Here is a 20,314-nt window from a genome sequence, read left to right on the forward strand (position 1 = left end):
GCCTGCTGTGTTCATCCAGCCCTGCACCTTGTTGTCTCATAAGTTGCTGGAGCAGGTCTGGCAAATTCTGAGGAGAGAACAGTTAACGTTTTGAGTCTTGTTTCCTTCCTTCCTTCAGCACAGAACCTTGTTTTTCTCTCTGCACGGATGCTGTCAGACCTGCTGAAGTTTCTCCAGCAATTTCTGTTTTTCTTTCCTAACGCCCCCCAATTTGGCTGCTTGTTTCTCCGCAACTCCGGCTATCTCTCTCGCAGTCTCTTTATACTTTCTCGTCCCGTACGCTGCCAGCAGCGGGGATCCGAAAGCGGGCGGACGGACGGGATGTCCGCTCTCCCTACCGGAAGGTGCCCGACCAGATTGAGTCCGCTGTGCCTCATAAACGTTCCTCAGACAAACGGCGTTTAAAACAAGTCGAGGCGCAGTCACTTTCCATTAGTTTTAAAACCAGAGAACGGAATGATAATTGCGGTATTCAGGCTGTAAAAAGACGATTGCAGAGAGTTTTGAGAAAACGCGAGAGTCAGAAATTGCGGTGATGTAAAATAAAGCAGCAATGTTAATATTTCTGAATTTAAAATGTGAGTTTGGGAGTCAGGCTGGAGATACGATAAAAGAAAAGGTCTGTAAGTATCTATTTAAGTTGAACCATCAATTAGGGAGAATGTGATGGTGTTGGATGCAAGAAAGGTTCGTGTGGTGTGTGACAAGGCTAAAGGACTTGGAGTATGGCAGCAAAGGTCGAGAAGAGATTTTTGGTGTTCACCTTTTGCTGAGGTGTTCAAACTCGTGGATCTGGACTCACATATATACAGAGGAACTTCTTTCGGCGAAGGGTTTAGGGAGAATGGCAGACCAAAAGCAAGGGAAGGATATCTTTTTGGCACAATTGGTAGCTTGGATGTGGAATGCATAGCTTGAGTGTATGTTGAAGATAGATTTAATTGTGGCTTTCAGAAGGCAATGGATAATTATGAGTCATAGAATCGCTACAGTGTGGAAACAGTTGGCCCATCAAGTCCACACCGACCTTCCAAAGAGCTTGTGACCCTGACTCACCCCTCCCCCCCCCCCCCTCTCCCTCCCTGTAACCATGCATTTCTCATGGCTAATCCACCTAGCCGATACGTTCATGGACACTATGGGCAATTTAGCATAGCCAATTCACCTAATCTGTACAGCTTTGGACAGTGGAAGGAAACCAGAGCACCCATGCAGACACGGAGAATGTGCGGACTCCACACAGATGGTCGCCTGAGGGTGGAATTGAATCCAGGTCTCTGGCTAACCACTGAGCCATCATGCCAAAAAGTCAAAATATTTGCAAAACTACAGAAAGAATGTGGTGGAGGAGACTGATTAAATTGCTTTTCCAGAGATCTTGCATGGATCTGGCTGGCTGAAAGGTCTCCTTTTGTGCTGTAACAATTCTATCATTCTAAGAATTATGTCCTTGTATTTGTATAATTCCCCATACTTCTCCAGTAGCCTAATTATACTATCCTGAGTGTTTAAGTGTGTGTTCAAATATTGCCCATACTTCCAGTCATGTATCCTTTCTGGGGCACCTATAAGATAATTTGCCAAATGAAGTAACTGGATTGAAGCATTAGGAAATGTAAGATCCCCATTTTCTACTATAGCAACATAAACCTAGCACCTTTTAATGTAATAAAACATCCCATGGCATTTCCCTATGGTATTTACAGTTTGGAGCTCAGCAGCTGATGCTCTGAGGGTGGTAGGGGAATTAAAATCTGGGATGTGAAAGTGGCCAGAGTTGGAGTAATACATATATTTCATAGGGTTATGGTGGTGATATGTTGAGAGTTTTGAAAGTAGGACTTGGCACTCATTCAAGCAATGCAGGTTTGAAAACATATTGTGTATAGGTGAATGGGCTTATTGCAAGTCGGGACAGCAGATCTTAAATGATCTCAAGTTCACAGGGTGTGGACTATGTGGGATCAACCAGGAATGCAAAGGAATAGTTGAGTATAGAGATAACAATGGTATGAGTGACAATATCATCAGCAGATGCACTATTAAAAGGTAAAGTTAGGTGACATTACAGAGGTGGATTAGCTGGTTTTGATGATGGCACAAATATGTGGTTGAATGCCTATCTTGGTTCAGCTTTAGTTGGTTTCGTCTCTAACTGTTGCTGGGGAGAAGGATGGAGTTGGTAGTTGCGGAATAGAGTATGAAACAGGGACCAAATCAATGACTTCAGTCTTTCCAATACTTAATTGGAGAAAATTTCTGCTTATTCAGTTTTGAATGTCAGATATTAAATTTGATTACTGAGGAACAATGGAGAAGTTGTGAATGGTGTCATCAGTGTACATATGAAAGCTCATACTCTTCCTTTGGATGATATAATTGAAGAACAACATATCAATGTGAAATATGTTAGATCCTTGAGGAAGACACCAGAGATAACGGTGTGGGAGAAGGAAAATAAAACAATACAAGTATTACTTTGGCTACGATTAAATAGATAAGAATGGAACCAAGTGAAAGCAGTCTCACACAGCTAGATGTCATTGGAGAAATGTTGGAGCACCTGGGGACAAAGTGTGGAACTTGGTAGTAGCAGTTTAGTGCGAATAGGCATGAAATTAGAAAGGCTAGAGATAAGAAAAGCCCTGTCAAAAGTGCTTCTTCCAGCAACTAGAGATAGTTGGCTTGGATATGGACTATAGATACTTTCTAATCAACCTGCTGAGAGATGTGCTGGAAGAGCTCAGCAGTTCTGGCAGCATCTGTGGAGAGAAATCAGAGTTAACATTTTGAGTCAAGTGACCTTTTCTCCACAGATGCTACCAGACATGCTGAACTTTTCCAGCATTTTCTGTTTTTGTTTCTTACTTACAGCATCCACGGTTCTTTCGATTTTGTTTTTTTTTTTTGCTTTGCTTAGAGATGTATTACAAATCTCACGAGCAGGTGATACTTGAACCCAGGCCTCTGGTCCAGAGGTAGGGCTCTAACAATGTGCCACAAGAGCCTCTGAGCCATAAACTGTACCCAAGTACCTCAATCACCTAGGCCTTGATTCCAAAACTCTTAGTTTCTTTGCTTGTTGGGTGATTTTTCCAAATTCTCCCATCTTGGGTGTTGCAATCATTAGTTAGGATTTGAACTCACCACTCCCAACTGGCATGCATGAAGAATGAGAAGCGATCTTAAATCATTTGAGGAAGCTAAAATTAGTTCAGAGAAAAGAACTAGCTGATTATAAAATCTCCATCTGCTAGTTTGCTGCGATTTTTCACCCAGGATCATAAGAACATAACCGGACAAAATCTTTCCATTTTGGCAGGAATAATTTAAATTGTGTGCTTTAATATCTTCTATGAACTTACTTGAGAAATCTATTAACCTTTATGTAAACAAAATTGTCCAATTTCCTTTCTTATTGACTTCCTAATTTTTGTGTTCACCTTCCCCCATCCGCTGTTGAGAGTTTGAATTGTTTGTTTCATTCAAAATTATGCCCAAGTGTATTCAAGTTCCTTGCTGCCTGTAATGATAAGCCAATAATCTGCATTGAACAACAAACCATTGAACAACAAACATCTAACTGATGACTGCACAAAAGATACAAATCCTGTGCTGTTAGATTTAATTTTTTTTCATTATTTGCTTCCAATTTCAGTAGGCATGAAGAAAAAGAAAATCTTTCATCTATATAGCACCTGTCCCTACCTCTGGCCCAAAGCACTTTACAGACAATTAAATATTTCTGAAATATTGTATCACAAATTGCAATGTCATAATGTCTTGATAACCACGTTTTTGATGTCAATTGAGAAATAAATATTGACTGGGATGTGGGATAACTCCTCTACCCTCATTTGAAATAGCACAGGGGATCTGTTGCATCCTGTTGAAGACAGATTGGGTCTCAGTTTATTGTGCCATCTGACAGACAGCACCTGTGACAGTGCAGCATTCTCAGCACAGCACTGGAGTGTCAGCTTGGACTTTGTGTGAATCTTTGAAGTTGGACTTGGACCCACAATTTTCAGAATCAGAGACCATGAAAATACCAACCAAAATTACCTGTGCTTTCAAAGGTGTGCCACAACCTGAAACTTCCCTGCTGGCTGTTCACAAATCATCCATTTTGAGATGCTGCAGTTGTGCAGCCATGCAATAACATTTCATTTGGAACTGTGCATTCAGTTCAATCGGCCATGCACAACAAAAAATATAGGTAGAATATTTCTCCCACCTGAGCTATGACTGGTATTACTGAAGGTATTACTTTCAGTTCCTTTTTTAAAATCCTGTCTTGGGTTAAGCATTTCTTCACCCTTTGTAGCATTTGAGAGTGGAAGTTGAATTGCATTAGGAAAACCAAAAGTACGAAGTCTTGTACAAAATAACAAACCTAGGCTTTTGACAAGTTTTGGTTCCTGATCTGGATTAGCCAATATTGCACCTGCAATATTATAAATCTCATCCTTCAATTCAATTCCCATCATGGCCTTACCTTTTCCCCATTCTTTGAAATCTTCTTCGACCTTGTAACACTGCTGCAACATCTGTGCTTATCCAATTCTGGCCTTTTGCTCAGCTTCTTTAACCAAGCATTTGACTATGTTCCCTAATGTCTTGTATGTAGCTTGATGCCATATTCTGTTTTATAATGCCTTCTGTGAAGTGTCTTGTGCCATTTTAATGGCTTAAACGTGCTGCGCAAATATATGTTGTTAAACGGGTTACATCGTAGCTGTGAAGAAAGCGATTCTTGCTTGAAATCTCATCAAGAAGCTTGCATTTGTATTGCCTGTTTGTACAAGAGTCACAGTATGTAAAATGAATGTGAAATGGTCTGGAAGAAGTATGATGGGTAGCTTTGAACTGTGACCTAGTTATCATGACATATCCATTGTCATTATCTTAAAACTTGATATATTTTTCAGTTTTACTGGAAAACATTTAATCTTCAGGGGAGGAACTGATTCTAACGTGGTCATATTGTGATGAAGAAATGGTAGATGAATGGGTCATTCGTTAAATTTTGAGTACGTTACTGAGAGCTCCAAGGAAAAGGATAGAAAAACCTCGACCAATGATGTTGGGAAACTTGTTTTTAAACATGGTATTCTTGCAGATGTCAAAAATGCCAACAGCTTAAACCAATCACGACCAGTTCATATACTTTGCCCTGTTGGTTTAAGGTTATACTGTCTTCCTCTCCAGTCTAAAATGGAAAATATTTCATCAGGAATGCAAGTATGTCCATTTTGTGGTAAAGCTTTTAAGCGACTGAAAACACATCTTCCTCACTGTAAAATGGCCAGAATTGTGAACAGTAAATATAATTCTAAAGAGACAGAGATAAATATTGCAATTCCACAGCAAAAATTAAATTGCAAATGCTCTCCAGCATCATCCAACAAGAAAATGAAAGTTAAAGCAAACTCAGCAAAGATTTTAACACAAAAGGAAGAAGCTTCATCAACAAAAAAGAACAATCATTCAATAGGTTTGGGAAATGAACTATGTGCTTCTGTACAAAGTATTCAGCACAAAGATATTAATGAACCACTGTCAGGTCAAGAAGATTTGATGAACAAGGGACGGCAAATCAAAAAAAAAAGTCAACAGTCTGTTAGTAAGACAACTAAAGGACAACCTAAACGGGCAAAAAAAGAAATGGTCATAAAAACAAAGTCAAGTGAGCATTTTTTAAAACGTGATGACGATAAAGTAGATATGAAGTTAAATGGTACTGCCACAACAAAAGTGAAGAGTTCTCAGAAGATTGTAAAGGACAATTGTATAAAGAAAAAACAAGAAAATAATGAGCATAGTTCTCTAACACACCCACTGAATGAAAAAGGATGCACTGACTTGGTATCGCAAAGTACATTTTGTCCAAAAGGGAAATCAATTCTTAATTTAGAACAAATTTACATTCAACCAGAATTTGAAAAGGAGACAGCTGTGTTGGATCTGAAGGCCTATGAAATTGTACCTCGGCTATCTTGTGCTATCAAATCAAATTCACTTCACTTTACAAGACAAGAGAATGCAGTTTCTCAAGATGATTTAAGATGTCAAGCCAGCCAGAATGAAGTCACAGAAAGGATGGTCTCATATATACCAGTAACTGAACAAAATCCAGTAATTAACATCAAAACTAGTGTGTGGCATCACATTAAAAATAATTTGTGTAAATCAAGAACCAGTGTAAAACAGGATTTCATTTTGAAAGCTAATAGGAATGGTTATAGAGCTGATGTTTTAAAGACAAGTCATTGTAATTCCTCTGCTAATAATTACATTTCCAGTGAAATTATGACTTCTGTGCAGGTGAAGGATTTAAATAAATATAAAGGCAATCCACATATTGATGATGTGGCTGTGAAGGAAATGGAACCAAGTGACTGCAACATAAATGGTGCCACACCATCTGAATATTTGCATTTGTCCCAGAAAGAAAATATTTGGAAAAAAGACTTGTTCTCATCAACGAGCTCCAGGAAAACAGTGCATTTGGATGAAAGGATTAAAGAACCTCACCCTAGTTTTTGCAGACAAACTGGGATAGGAATGGAGTGGTTTCCTGAACTGTATCCAGGATACCATAGTATTGGACTGAGAATGCTTCCTGAACAAATTAAACAGTTGGAAACACCTATAAGACTATCTGCCATTTGGTGTGAAAACACAAAAGGTACAATTAGTAGTATGTTTAAAATGTTTTAATCTGCCACATTTTGATGATTTGTCTACTGTGACATGACTTAGTTGGACATTTGTAATATTTGCTTTGGGGAAAAGAGCAATTTTAATACTTCAAAATATAAAATTATCTAATCTAACTATATAATTTTACATTTTGTCCCAATCATATATAATTTATCTCTCATTATCCTCTGTTTTACTGACTAATGTCTATATTTCCTTACCGTGGATGTTCAGGTGGCCAAATATTTATATGGAAGATGTAATGTCTCTAACTTCTCAATGTCTGAGCCAAACACCTAGTGCATATTATGGAGGTAACTGAACCATTTGTTCTGGTCTGTGGATGCAGACACAAGCTATTCCTTTCTCATCAAGGAAGTACTTCCTGATGCTTCCTACAATCTGTAGAAGTGAAATGTCCAAGTTACTTCATGGGGTTAGCCAGGTAGCCTGGAAATCCAAAACTGAATCGGATCATTGTTTGCATTGGGTAATCGCTTTTTTATACATCTATCTTGATTTGTGCAACTATATAGAACTTAAATTCTATTTCATGTAATGTTCTTCTGAGATTGCCCTACATTTGACTTGCATGCCTTGCATCTTTAAAGAAGTAACATGCGCAATATTTGTACACTTACAAATAGAATTATATCAACAAAAGTTGATGTCCATTGTAGCGAAGTTTCACAACAAAGCTTAACTGTTGCAAATCATTTTTTCACCTAATTTTGAAATTTGGTGTAGTATTCCTTTTGTTAAAAGTGCTGTTTGTGTCTTCTGGCTTGAAGTATAACTTTGTAGTGGAAAAGTATATCGGTGTTGATCTATTTGTGTCATGTATCCTGTGTAATCAGTTCATGTTCTAGTTAATGCTCCATTTTAGCCTGCTCCCAACTTTCCTTCGAACTCACATCATAACCCCCTATTCCTTTCTCATTGATTCCTCTCAAATATATAATTCACTTCACCAACTCCCTATGATGTCTAACTTCCTTTGCTTGTTTCTTTTGAAGCTATTTGATGATGTGCCTTGGACAGAGCATTCTATTGGTGAAGTGAAAGCAAAATCACATCCATTTTGCATTTTGTGTGTATATGTGCAATAAATTGCCAATTTTTTATGTAGACACTGTTTTAAAGAGGAGTCATTATCCAAATATATTCTGTGAAATTTGCTTGCATTGTCACCAGAATAGAAGTATGATATAGCGTGGTTGTCAGTGGTTTTTTTTTTCACTTATTCAGCCGTGGGATGTGGGCATCACTGGCTAGACCAAATGCTGTGGGTCTGGCATCACATGTAGGCCAGACCAGGTAAGGATAGCAGATTGCCTTCCCTAAAGGACATTAGTGAACCAGATGGGGTTTCCCCAATGGTTTCATAGTCATCATTATTTCTAGATTATTATTGAATTCAAACTCCAGCATCTGCCATGACAGAATTTGAAACCAGACCCTCATTATCTGGGTCTCTGAATTAATAGTCTAGCGATAATAACACTTGGTCATTACCTACCCCTTTTTGATTTGTTCAAATAAAGCCATTGTTCTCTTCATGAAATAATCACATTGTGTAAATGGGGTAGTTGTATAAAGAGGGAGGAAATGGAAACATTAAAGTACATCGCTGTAGATTGAACAGAACACAAGTTCTCAGCTTTCATTTTTATCAGCACTAATGTCAGATTATCTTGCTGGTGTACTTGGCCCTGGGAGAACAGGTCTTATAATCTTATTACAAAATGCTGATTAATGAATAATTCAAATTTATATAGTGTTTTTTTTGACCTCAGGATGTTCCAAATGTTTTACAGACCAGAAATACTTTTTAAGTGTAGTCACTGCTGTAACGTAGGAAATACAGAAGCATATTTGTGTTTGAAATGCTCCTGCAAAGACCTGCTAGATTAACCTGTCTTTAATAATATCACATGGGGGAAAAATATTGAGCAGGACATCATTAGGGAAAACTCCCCCACCTTCCAAATAGTACGTTGGGATTTTTTTTGCATTGATTTGGAAGGCCCAAGTTTAATGGCACAGGTCTTCTGGTCCTAATGTTGACTAATACCTCCAACAGTACAAGATTTCCTCAGTCTGTGGGTTGGAACTTGAACCTGCAATTTTCTGACTGAAAGGATTACAAAAGAAGAATTACAAAAGAGCTACCACTGAGCAGAAGCTGACAATTGATTGCTGATTGGCACTCCATAGTGAGTAATTGCCTGCCCTCATAGATGGCAAGTTCCCTAGGAGGAAAGATCAAAAAAAGGGAGAACAATAGAGTAGAAATGAATTTGTCCATTAAACAGGAGAAATAATTATTTTGAAACTTATTTCCTGCAGGTCATAGTAAATATTGCAGTAAATATATGAACCCATGGAGAAGAGGAGCTGGAGGTGCGATCACTTTGCTTTTGGGATGTGCAATCTTCAGCTACATTTGGAATTATGATTTCATCAGTGAGTACATCAGTGTCTTTTGACAGACCATGGGAAGGTAGAGAAAATACTTTCAATGTTAACGCCATCATAACGGGATAAAATTATGTTTCTAATTATCTCACTAGTGTACAAATGATCACAAACTAACATGTTTTCCAAGACTTTCCATCACCACCTCTCGTTTAAAAAAAAAACAATGTGCCCATTCCTGTTCAGCAACTAGTAGAGTTAGTTAGGGACGTTCTTGCTAAAGCCATTAATTCTTTAACAGCTATTGAAACCTTTGTTTTTAGAACACGATTACAGGAGAAAATACCATTGAGAATTTGGAACTACAATGTTTTTCTGATTCATTCCACTCCAAAATCAAAAAGTTGAAGATATATGAAGAAAAAACATCAAAAATTTTGCTGTGGATTTTAATTATTGTGCCTTTCAGTTATTGTGCTTTGCATTATGTAGGAGAGGCATGAATAAGATGAGTATACCTGAGTTGCTTTACTGTAAAGATATTTTAAAATTTTACAAGCTATAAATAGAGGTATTATTTTAGAGTGTCATTTGTCATTGTTTTTGTATGTCATTGTTGATGTAAAGTGATTTCAGAATGCACTTTCCTGACTACTACAGGTAGAAACATATCTTAAAATAAAATAAATAGAACTTTCAAGGAAGTATTTTGGAAAAACTGACTGTAAGTAGTTAAATAAATGGCAATAAGCAAAATAGTCTTGCTTGTAAGATTTTTAGCATTCTACCATCCATCAAAATCTTGTTCCAGATAATCTTTTCTTTTGTTTAGGAAAAAAAAACAGCATTATGTAGGCAGTACCATTTGTTGCTTGAGGTAGAAGAAAACCTGTACATCTTAAAGCATTTGCTGAAACAAACAATCAAGTTGGTTACACTTTGAAACACACTGAACAAAATTATCTTGTGCTTTCTTCAGATTTGTATGAGGAGCTTGACTGTGCTAATTTCAAATAAATTTACTACTTACTTTTATAAATGTATTTTCTTGCTTTTTACAATCCATCGGTTCTGAATGATAGAGGCTTTTGCTACTGTGTCTACGCAATGTTGGTGATGCCTTGCTGTTCACCTTTTATTAGCAGCCAGCAGAACAAATTAGCTTCTTGACAGTGCCGTCACATTGCTGCTGGAACCGTAGTCATGGAATTTGAAGTATTTAAAATTCTGCTACTCCATACTTATAATATTGGAGTGAGAAATAGCAAAACACAGTTTTAAGATGGAAACAGACATCCGACACTTTATGTGGTAGGATGAGAATCTATCACTGATTGCAAAAAGTTAAAATATAACCAGATGCAAATTTACAGTAGGACTGGATTAATGATGCTGTACTGAACCTCACCGTTTATAGCAGAAATACAATCACTAATGGGGATTATTTTTCAGTTACACTTCCTGATGCAGTTTAAATGGAGTATTGCTTAAATCACCATTACAGGAGATCTCAACAAAATATATTTCCGAACAATGCACTAATGCTTTCATGCAATATATAAACCTGAGTGGGAATCAAATCCATTATCATTAGAACTTCAAATAACTCATGGTCTGAGTTTTCCTCATGGTAGATGGTTGTCATTTTCTAATTAGTATTTTCTTTACTCTTTCATGGAATAGGGATATAATTTTTCACCAATGCCTAATTGTCCTTGAGAAGGTGCTGGTGAGCAGTACCTTTTTTATTCAGTTGTGGGACGTGGGCATCGGTGGCTGGCCAGCATTTATTACCTGTCCCTAGATGCCCTTAAAGTTGGTGGTGAGCTTCCTCCTTGAACTGCTGCAGTCTACATGCTGTGGGTTGATCCATAGTACCCTTAAAGAGAATTCCAGAATTTTGACCCACCAACATTAAAAGGAACGGTGATGTATATCCAAGTCAGGATCGTGAGTGGTTAGCAGGTAGTGGTGTTCCCATTACCTGATGTCGTTGTCCTAGATGGAAGTGGTCATGGTTGTCACCATTTTCTCAAGGGTAACTAGGGATGGGCAATAAGTGCTGGCCATCCAGCCACATCCATGTCCCACAAGTGACTAAAAATAGTTGCTGCTGTTCAAGCAGAATGCTAGTGGGAGTTTGTGCTCAGATTGAAGGCACTAAGTTCTTGGGGAATTAAATGAGGCTAGAAGGTTCACCTAGAGAAAGGATCTGCAGTATAAACCTCACTTTGAATGCCAGTTCGTGGATTAGAAATTATCTAGCTAGGAAAGGAAGCAAGTCATCAGAGGTGGAAAATAACTTTAGACTGATTCCAGGAGAATGAAGTACCCACAGCGGTATAACTGGAGGGGTATTTTTTAAATTATGTAAAAAGTTGAATGGGAAAACTTTGTAATTTAGATCATAAGTCATCTACAAAAACTTTGCAAGTGATTGAGAACACTAGTGGAATGCTATCCTTTATCAGAAGAGGAATTAAACATAAAAGTGAAGATGAAAATTGCAGGGTATTAGATCACACCTTGAATACAGTATGCTGTTTTAGTTTCATTATTGAAGAGATGTACATGCATTTCAAGTAGTTCAAAGGTGGTTTGTTTGTTTGATAGCTGGAAATAAACAGGCTGTCTGATGAGAAAATATTGGACAGGCTTGGCTGGCACTTAGAGTGAAGGGTGCTTTGCAGTTTAAAATCCTAAATAGTCTTAACAAGATAGAGTAAATATCCTTTCCACATCTTTCTAGAAAGTCTAGGCATAAAAGGGACATTGTTTTAAAGTTAGGGATCACACTTTTAGGGCATAGAAGAGGGGAATTTTATTTTCCTCTCCCAGTGGGGTTGAGATTTTGGAATTGTCCCTAACTCAAGGCAGTGGAGGTGAGATCATTGATTATTTGTCAGGCACAGTTATTATTTAGTAAAGGAATTAATCTAAGATTGAGGATATATGGGAATAAATAATTTGGAGCAGAGATTATTGGTGATCTTTTGAATGGCAGAGAAATCTTTAAGGGTCATACGGCCTACCACTCCTGTTCCATGTTTGTAAAAGTATTTTTAAAAATACCTCTCATGATTCTGTCACTGAAATATAAATTAAAAGTTTGATTCAACTGATAGTGCCACAGAAAAGAATAAGTTAGAAACAGTAGGACTCAGCAAAAGAGACCATGTATTGTGCACTTTGGCAGGAAGAATTGAGGAGCTAATTATTTAAATGGAGCAAAACAAAGCTTTAGTACAGGAGGAATTGAGGGGTCCAAATGCATGAATCAGAAAATGCCACCATACACATTCAGCAGGTAATAGCAAAGACTAAAACAAAGGGATATTGTCCTTAATTTCAAAGGGAGTGGAGTATATAAATGGCAAGGTCTTGCTTAATCTATACAAGGCATTATTTAGACTACACCTGGTACGCTGAACATTTTTGAACTCCTTATCTAGGGAAACATACTGGCAATAGAGATAGTCTAGAGAATGTTCACTGAGTTAATTCCAGGTGTGAAAAGATTTAAATAAATGATAAGGGGTCATATATATTTGGCTGTACTCAATGGAATTTAAAAGAATGAGGGCAAGCTTATTGAAACAGAATATTCCTAGATTTATTGGAAGCCATCCCCAATGGAATATTAAAAAAGTCACATTTCACAGAAACCCAGTACCAGCACTACATAGTGGTGTTTCAGTGAGTATACAGAGAAATGAGAACCCCTCACCATGGGCAGTCAAATAAATAATTCATTTGAGGCAGTGTGTTACAAGCATAATGTTAAAAAAGTAAACCTTAGAAAAAAGTCCTAAAGCATGGAAGTGGGTTATTAAATGAAATGAATCCCACTCATTTTAGTTTAAAAGAGGCACCACTGTACTGAAGTACTGAGCTCATACATTGATGTGTTGCAGATCAGCATTTTAAGCATACATTGTAGAATTGGCAATAAGGTCTTCTATTCAAATGAATGTTCTTCGAACTGTTCAGACTTCCTTCGTAGTATGGATGTTTTCCAGATTTTACAGGTCACATGGGATTCAAAGAACAAATTACAGCAACTTAAGTGGCTCCATAAGATTAGCCTGTGAGAATTTCAGACATGTGGAGTGCAGTGGTGGAGTTTTGACCATGGTCTCCTTAGATAGTAAGGAATAGTCATAGCAGTTTAGAACAGGCTAAATTTTTGTCGTCAAGTTTGGGGAAAAAAATTTAGATAGGGAGATTGATCCCTGAGCTATGGGTCATGCATTAGGTGCAGCTCTGCAAATAAATGATAACAGCATCTTCTATTTATATAACCCTTTAATGTAATAAGTTATTCCAAACCACTTTACAGGAGCATTATCCACATGTGGATAACAACTTCTTGCATCAGCACCCTCATACTAGCCCAACAATAAATTCATAACTTGGAGGGAACAGAACAAAAAATTGATAAAAAGTGATTCAGTGCAATAAACTAGTTTCTTGTCAAGCAGTTTTAATCTCATTAAGGATAAGAGAATATTATTTACATTTTCTGAACTTGTAATATTGGATAAAAAGTTATTTTGCACATTAAATCTTTTGACAGTCCTGGGTTTCAGATCCATTTCCACAGTTGCTCCAGTTGACACTCATCTTAGTTTATTGTCTGACATTCATTGTTGCATTTGTTCATGAGATGTCCCTTCTCTCTACACTGACGGGAAGGAAGAAAAGAAATTTCAAAATTTGAGTTGCACAATAACTTAATTTAGGAAGCAATATTTGCTTAGTTTTTAAACTGCTGTTACTTTCACATATGATCTGTCAAAACATTTTAGTTTCAGCTAGTTTAAATGAATCATGCTCAATTAGTTCCTTTGTTAGATACAAAGAGGAACTCTAATGTACTGCACTTTGTAAAAGAATGTACAGACAGCTTGAGCAACAAAGCATGAAGCATTTTTGTATTTTAATTTTAATTGGTTACAAAATTAATTACTCAATGATGGAAAGAACAGGTCAAGAGACAAACACTTCAAAAAATTTTGAACATCTAGAGTCTTTACTGCATGGCCTCTTCCTCCCTCTCCTCCAAAATGGGTAGAATTACAGCTGTATTGATATACAAAACCAGAGACTGAAGAGTTTTTGATTCAAGTAATGTCTTGATCAAATAACTAAGCATTAACATGGGGAGGTAACACCCTAGTGGCATTATCACTGGTTTGTTAATCCAGAGAGACAGATAATGCTCTGGGTTCAAATCCCACTACAGCATTTGAATTCAATAAAAATCTGGAATTAAAAAGTCTAATGATGACCATGAATCCATTGCAGATTGTCAGGAAACACCCATCTGGCTCACTAATGTCCTTTTGGGAGGGGAAACTGTCTTCATTACCTGGTCTGGGCCACATGTCACTCCAGACCCATAGCAAATGTGGTTGACTCAAATTGTCCAGAGGGCAGTTATGGATGGGCAATAAATGCTGGCCTAGCCTACAGCACCTTCATTCATTTGTGGTAAAAGTTGTAACTTAGTTGTTAATCAATTAGTAGATAGCAAATTTTTAAAAACAGCTGGTTTGTAATTGATGTGAATTAAGCGTTCTTTACATAGAACATAGAACAATACAGGCCCTTTGGCCCACAATGTTGTGCCGACCTATTATCTTACTATGATCAAACTACCCTGCATACCCTACATTATACTATGATCCATGTGCCTATCCAAGAGTCACTTAAAAGGTCTCTAATGTATCTGACTCCACTAGCACTGCCAGTGCATTCCACACACCCACCACTCAACTTACCTCTGACATCTCCCCTATACCTTCCTCCCATCACCTTAACATTATGTCCCCTCGTAATAGTTATTTCCCCCCTGGGAAAAGTCTCTGGCTATCTATGCCTTTCATCATCTTGTACACCTCTATCAAGTCACCTCTCATCCTTCTTCACTGCAATGAGAAAGCCCTAGCTCCCTCAACCTTTCCTCAAGATCTGTCCTCCAGTCCAGGCAGCATCCTGGTAAATCTCCTCTGCAACCTCTCTAAAGCTTCCACATCTTTCCCGTAATGAGGTGACCAGAACTGAACACAGTATTCCAAGTGAGTCTAACCAGAGTTTTATGAAGCTGCAGCATAACGTCATGGCTCTTAAACTCAATTCCCCCGCTAATGAAAGCCAACACACCGTACACCTTTACAACCCTATCAACTTGGGTCACAACTTTGAAGGATCTATGGACATGGACCCCAAGATCCCTCTGTTCCTCCACACTGCCAAGAATCCTGCCATTAACCCTGTATTCTGCATTCAAATTCAACCTTCCAAAATGAATCACTTCACACTTTTCTGGGTTGAATTCCATTTGCTACTTCTTTGCCCAGCTCTGCATCCTGTCAATGTCCGGCTGTAACCTACAATAGCCCTACATGCTATCCACAACTCCACCAACCTTTGTCATTGGCAAACTTACTAACCCACCCTTCCACTTCCTCATCAAAGTCATTTATAAAGATCACAAACAGCAGAGATCCCAGAACAGATCCCTGTGGAACACCACTGGTCACCGAGCTCCAGGCTGAATACTTTCCATCTACTACCTCCCTCCGTCTTCTATTGAAGTATTTGTTGACAGACTCAGCCTTCATAGAACTTTTTGCCTGCAGTGCTATCCATTGTAAAAATTGGGATCTCGGACACTTCCTATAGAAGACTACAATTTTTACCTTGGCTGTTAGATAAACAGCCTATTTGGGTGAAGAGAACATGTTGGAAGTCACATTATTACTATCATTCTATAATTACCATAGACATGGATCATAAGTTTAACATTAAGTTCAGATAAACTAATTATCACTTTAAATTCCAACATCAGAATGAGATTCTTTGCAAGATAGTCATCTACTGCAGTACTTTTTAGAACATTTGACAGCATGTTGTAACTTTGACCTTCTAAAGCTAAAATTTGGGAGGATATCATAAGTCTGTTCTTTCCTGAATGGAAAAAGGAATACTCAGCTTCAAACACCTAAATTGGACCTTTGCACTCTGATCCTCCATGGGAAATTTATGCTAATATTCTTGGAAAGCTAACAGCAAGACAGTGGCAATTTGGAAGTGGCCCAGGCAAAGAACATCAATAAATGGTTGTCATCATTTCAGATTTTGGCCACGTTAACATAGCTCATGTTTTACGCTGTTCCTAAAAAAAATGCAAACATTCAACGAGTGAGCAGTGTTGTGTTTTCCACAGAAACATTTGTAATTATCTACTGTGTGTTCAAGGTACCCTTGGGTGTAATATGGGCACGCAAGTGTTTGTATACCTCTGATACTGGTGGTCAAAATCTATTTTAAAGCCAATATCATGCTTTGCTGGGGAAATAAAAACCTCAATGCAAAGTCTGTGACAAGGACTGATTTAATAATTCATTTGTCAGGTATTCTGCCCTGCAACCATACAGCATCTGCAGTTCATGCTACGTGCGAGCTTATCTTTTGAAAGAGACCAATTTTACATTTGTTCCCTATAAAAGATCTTCACTGTTATATTATTCCACTGGAGGGAAATTTCTTAGTTCTCAATATTAATTATGAAAATGCACATTTGGATCAATACTCCTTGTTAAATTTTAACAATCAATCAACACAATTGAAAACCAGAGATTGGTGAACTAATGCAAACATTGAATGGTTTCCCAGAATTCAATCCCATTGGACAGTAAACATTTTAGCTAATAATATGGCGGAAAGATAATCAGTTTGTACTGTCTGAATAAATTGGCTAAATCATTTAAATATCTTTGCTTAAAAGGATATCTTTGTTTATTTTCCACAATGCTTCATGAATTTACTTAAGGAAAAAAGGATATGCAGCAAGCAGCATACTGCACCTGAAGTTGTGTACTATTTAAAACCAGGGTCTCTTGCATTTGACTTTAGTGAATATAAATCCCCAGAGTCCAGTGTTCTTCTCATTTGCATCTGACTAATAGTAGAGTACCCACCCTTCCACCCCCAAGATATAGATTCAGTACAGCTTGCTCCTGAACAGTTCTGTTGGAAGCCTTACATTTTTAGCAGCTTCAGATGTTTCCATTTATAATCCTGTTGCAATGTTAGCTGTGCAATGTTAGAAGTGAACAGACCATATAGAAAACTTTGCCCACTTCTTGCAGCTGCTGCACCAGCCCTAATTCAGGATACATTCTATTCTCTATTGACAGCAGGAAAATTTGTGCAACCCCCTGCCCCAGTCCAGAACAAAAGAACCAGACTTATTTTCGGTCATTGCAAGATGGTGGGATAAGAGTTGAGGGGCAACATGTTTCCCCATTTTGTCCACAATAATGGATTTTATTTTCTGCAAAAAAAAGTGTCACCCAGATTCTTTAATGATTTCTTTATTTCCATTCCCCACTTTCAGTGCAATGCAGTTCAAGAGGTTAGGACCAGAAGTCCTTGGGTTGGGAAATAGTAATAGCAGAAGTGAGCCAACCACTCCTAAAATTGTTAAAAGTAGATTCCAAAACACGATTGTGGTTCAAACTGGAGGTATAACACCATGAAAAATGTCCAAAAAAGTGGTATGGAACACGATTTTAAAAATTCCAGCATCAGCTTCACTTAATAGACCAAGCTGATCATGATTAAGGAACTTTATCTTTAGAAATCCATATTATGAAGGAGTATGGGGTTTGGCTCCAGCTGTGAAAATGCACCTGACATTATGCATGGACACACCATGTTTTCACTCATGCAATACAATTTAATTTTGCAGGTTGTCACTTCCTGGTTTTTGGCTTTGTTTATTCTTTAGGATTCTAAATTTCATTTGCTTTTTTAATCTAAAAACGGAGAAGGAGATGCCATTTCTAAATGATACTTAGTGAGTGGAGTGTTTTGATTTGCTATCTTCTCATTTTAGATTAAATGAAACAAACAAAGAATGCCACTAATCAAGATGACTGTGGTGTAATTTAAAAATAGCAGACTGAATTATGTCAATCCTGTTCATGTGGTAATTGAAATGAGGTATTTATGCTCAGTATTCAAATTTAAAGCCTTCAAATTAAAGTAGCAGACAAATTTAAAACTGGTTAGAAATAAATATACCATATTAGGAGGAGTGATAAATGTTTTGAAATGATCTGGCAGGCTAGTGAAAGCTGCTGACTCCTGTCCTTGACTTTAACAAATTTGCATTCTGAATTTTCTCTAGATTTATTTGGCCATCAGCATCTGGATTCAAAAACAAGACAACCAACTCTAGACAGCCAAATTCTATGATTAAATGATTAACCCATTTGGTTATTTGTTGAATTGGCTGTCCCTGGATCTAATTTAAAAAGATACATATATCTATATCTTAAATGTATACCGGTTTTGTTTTGTCAGTAGACCACCAATCCAAAATTTTGCTGGTCATTAAACACATTAACCTAACTCTTGTATCATTAACAATGTATACATTCACCAGCCAGTACTTCAGTGAAGCAGTTTCAAGAGAAAATACATTCTTAAAAAATGTACCTCATTTAGGTCACTGTTCCAATCAGTGAATTCATTACTCGGACTGAAAAACAGAATAAGTAATTAGGTATTAATTATTTGACTCCAGAAAAAAAGTGTTTCCTGCACTGATGCAGGTCATTTTTTTTTTATTCCTCTTACCATGTATTTCTTGCTTTTGATAAAGCGTAGAAAAGGGTCTGCCCTTGACATCAAGGCAACATTTAAAACAAAATGTACCAAAAAGGAACCCTGGCAAAACTGCAGTCAGATGAGAATCAGGTAAAAAAGGGTTTACTATTTGGAGTCATTCCTAGGATAAAAAAGATGGGTGTGATTGTTGGAGATCAATCATCTCAGCTGTAGGACATCATTATAGGAGTTGCTCAGGATAACATGCTGAGCCCAACATCTTTCGCTGCTTCATTAATGCGTCCCCACCACCATTAGGTCAGAAATGGGGATGTTTAATGATTGCACACTATTCAGCAACATTTGCAATGCTTCAGTACCTGAAGAGATCAGTGCCCAAATGCAACAAGACCTGGTCAACATTGAGGCTTCAGCTGATCACTCCCATCTCCAACAAGACAGCATCTTATAATTGCCTCTTAGAATTCAAAGGCTTTTGTTTTATTGATTTCCCCATCAATGACTTTTTGGGTGGTTACTGTTGGTCCAGTTCAGTTTCTGGACAATCTTAAATATCATGGCTACAAGAGGAAGTCAGAGGCTGGGAATTCTGTCAAATAACTCATGTCCTGGCTCCTGCCCACATCTAAAAGGCACAAGTCAATAGTGTGATGGAATAGTCCCTACTTATCTGGGTGAGTGCAGTTACACCACCACTCATAACATGCAGGTCAAAATGGTCCACTTGACTGTTACCGCATGCAACACCTTCGACATTCACTCCCTTCACCAGTGTGGTGTGTGTACCCTTTAAGATGCACTGCAACCCCTTTGACAGCATCTTAAGCCCATTAATCTGTCATCTAGAAGGACAAGGGCAGCTAATGCATAGTAACACTTCTACCTGCATGTTCCCCTCCAAGTGACACGTCATCCTGACTTGTAACTATGGTGTAATTCCTTCACGGTTGCAGTGTTAAAATCCTGGAACTCCCTTCCTATAAATCAATACCAGATGGACAATTGCATTCAAGAAAGTGAATCACCACCAGCTTGTAAGGGTAATTAGGGATGAGCAATAAATGGTGGTCCAATCAGCAATATCTACAATGAATGAATTAAAAGTTAAAAAGGTTCCTCAAGTTATTTCTAAATTCATGTTGCCATTAACTCTTGAAAGGGGTGGCTACCTGGGCACATTTTCTGCTGAAAAATGTAAGCATCTCAGATTCTGAAGTTGAATAGGTATTCTACATGTGTGAGCTAAGATTATGCAGCCCTTAGCATATCACAGCACCTCAACTGTAGTTCACACCTGGTTAACCAACTTGTACAGTACAGTGCAGTCATCTTTGCTGGGTTGCCAGACACAATTACCAATTTGTGTCCAGCAAGGTATCACAAACCACAAAAGGAGATAAACGAGCAATTGAAGTCAGTTGAAAGAGAGCTCCTCAACCTTTGAAAAGTGCCATGGAGTCTTGTACATAAGCAAAGATGTAGTATGCCTGGTAAACACCTCAAATTAGAGCATATCCAAAAGATGCAACACTCCCTCAGTAGCTCTGAT

At 37.8% G+C, this 20,314-nt stretch overlaps 1 protein-coding gene and 1 long non-coding RNA gene across 6 annotated transcripts; one reads left to right on the forward strand and one right to left on the reverse strand.

The window, feature by feature from the left end:
* Positions 1 to 323: 323 nt before the first annotated feature.
* On the forward strand, positions 324 to 10,162 carry si:dkey-21c1.4. Of its 5 annotated transcripts, none has more exons than XM_048610699.1 (4): positions 324 to 623; positions 4,932 to 6,691; positions 9,055 to 9,208; positions 9,447 to 10,147. In XM_048610699.1, the coding sequence occupies exons 2-3, from the start codon at positions 5,011 to 5,013 to the stop codon at positions 9,192 to 9,194; spliced, it is 1,821 nt and encodes a 606-aa protein (XP_048466656.1). In that variant the 5' UTR covers positions 324 to 623; positions 4,932 to 5,010; the 3' UTR covers positions 9,195 to 9,208; positions 9,447 to 10,147. The 5 variants fall into 5 exon arrangements, with proteins under 5 accessions (XP_048466656.1, XP_020378551.2, XP_048466654.1 ...); XM_020522962.2 differs by having other exon boundaries at positions 328 to 623; positions 9,055 to 9,171; positions 9,447 to 10,162; XM_048610697.1 differs by having other exon boundaries at positions 328 to 619; positions 9,055 to 9,171; positions 9,447 to 10,162.
* A 3,248-nt stretch (positions 10,163 to 13,410) lies between these two features.
* On the reverse strand, positions 13,411 to 18,891 carry LOC125485872. Its single transcript, XR_007264598.1, has 3 exons — positions 18,775 to 18,891; positions 18,634 to 18,676; positions 13,411 to 13,807 (listed from the first exon to the last, which is right to left on the reverse strand). It is a non-coding gene; the product is annotated as an uncharacterized LOC125485872 (long non-coding RNA).
* Positions 18,892 to 20,314: the final 1,423 nt, after the last annotated feature.

This window comes from Rhincodon typus, chromosome 23, assembly GCF_021869965.1.
Source record: "Rhincodon typus isolate 14 chromosome 23, sRhiTyp1.1, whole genome shotgun sequence".
In the NCBI taxonomy this organism is placed as follows: Eukaryota; Metazoa; Chordata; class Chondrichthyes; order Orectolobiformes; family Rhincodontidae; genus Rhincodon; species Rhincodon typus.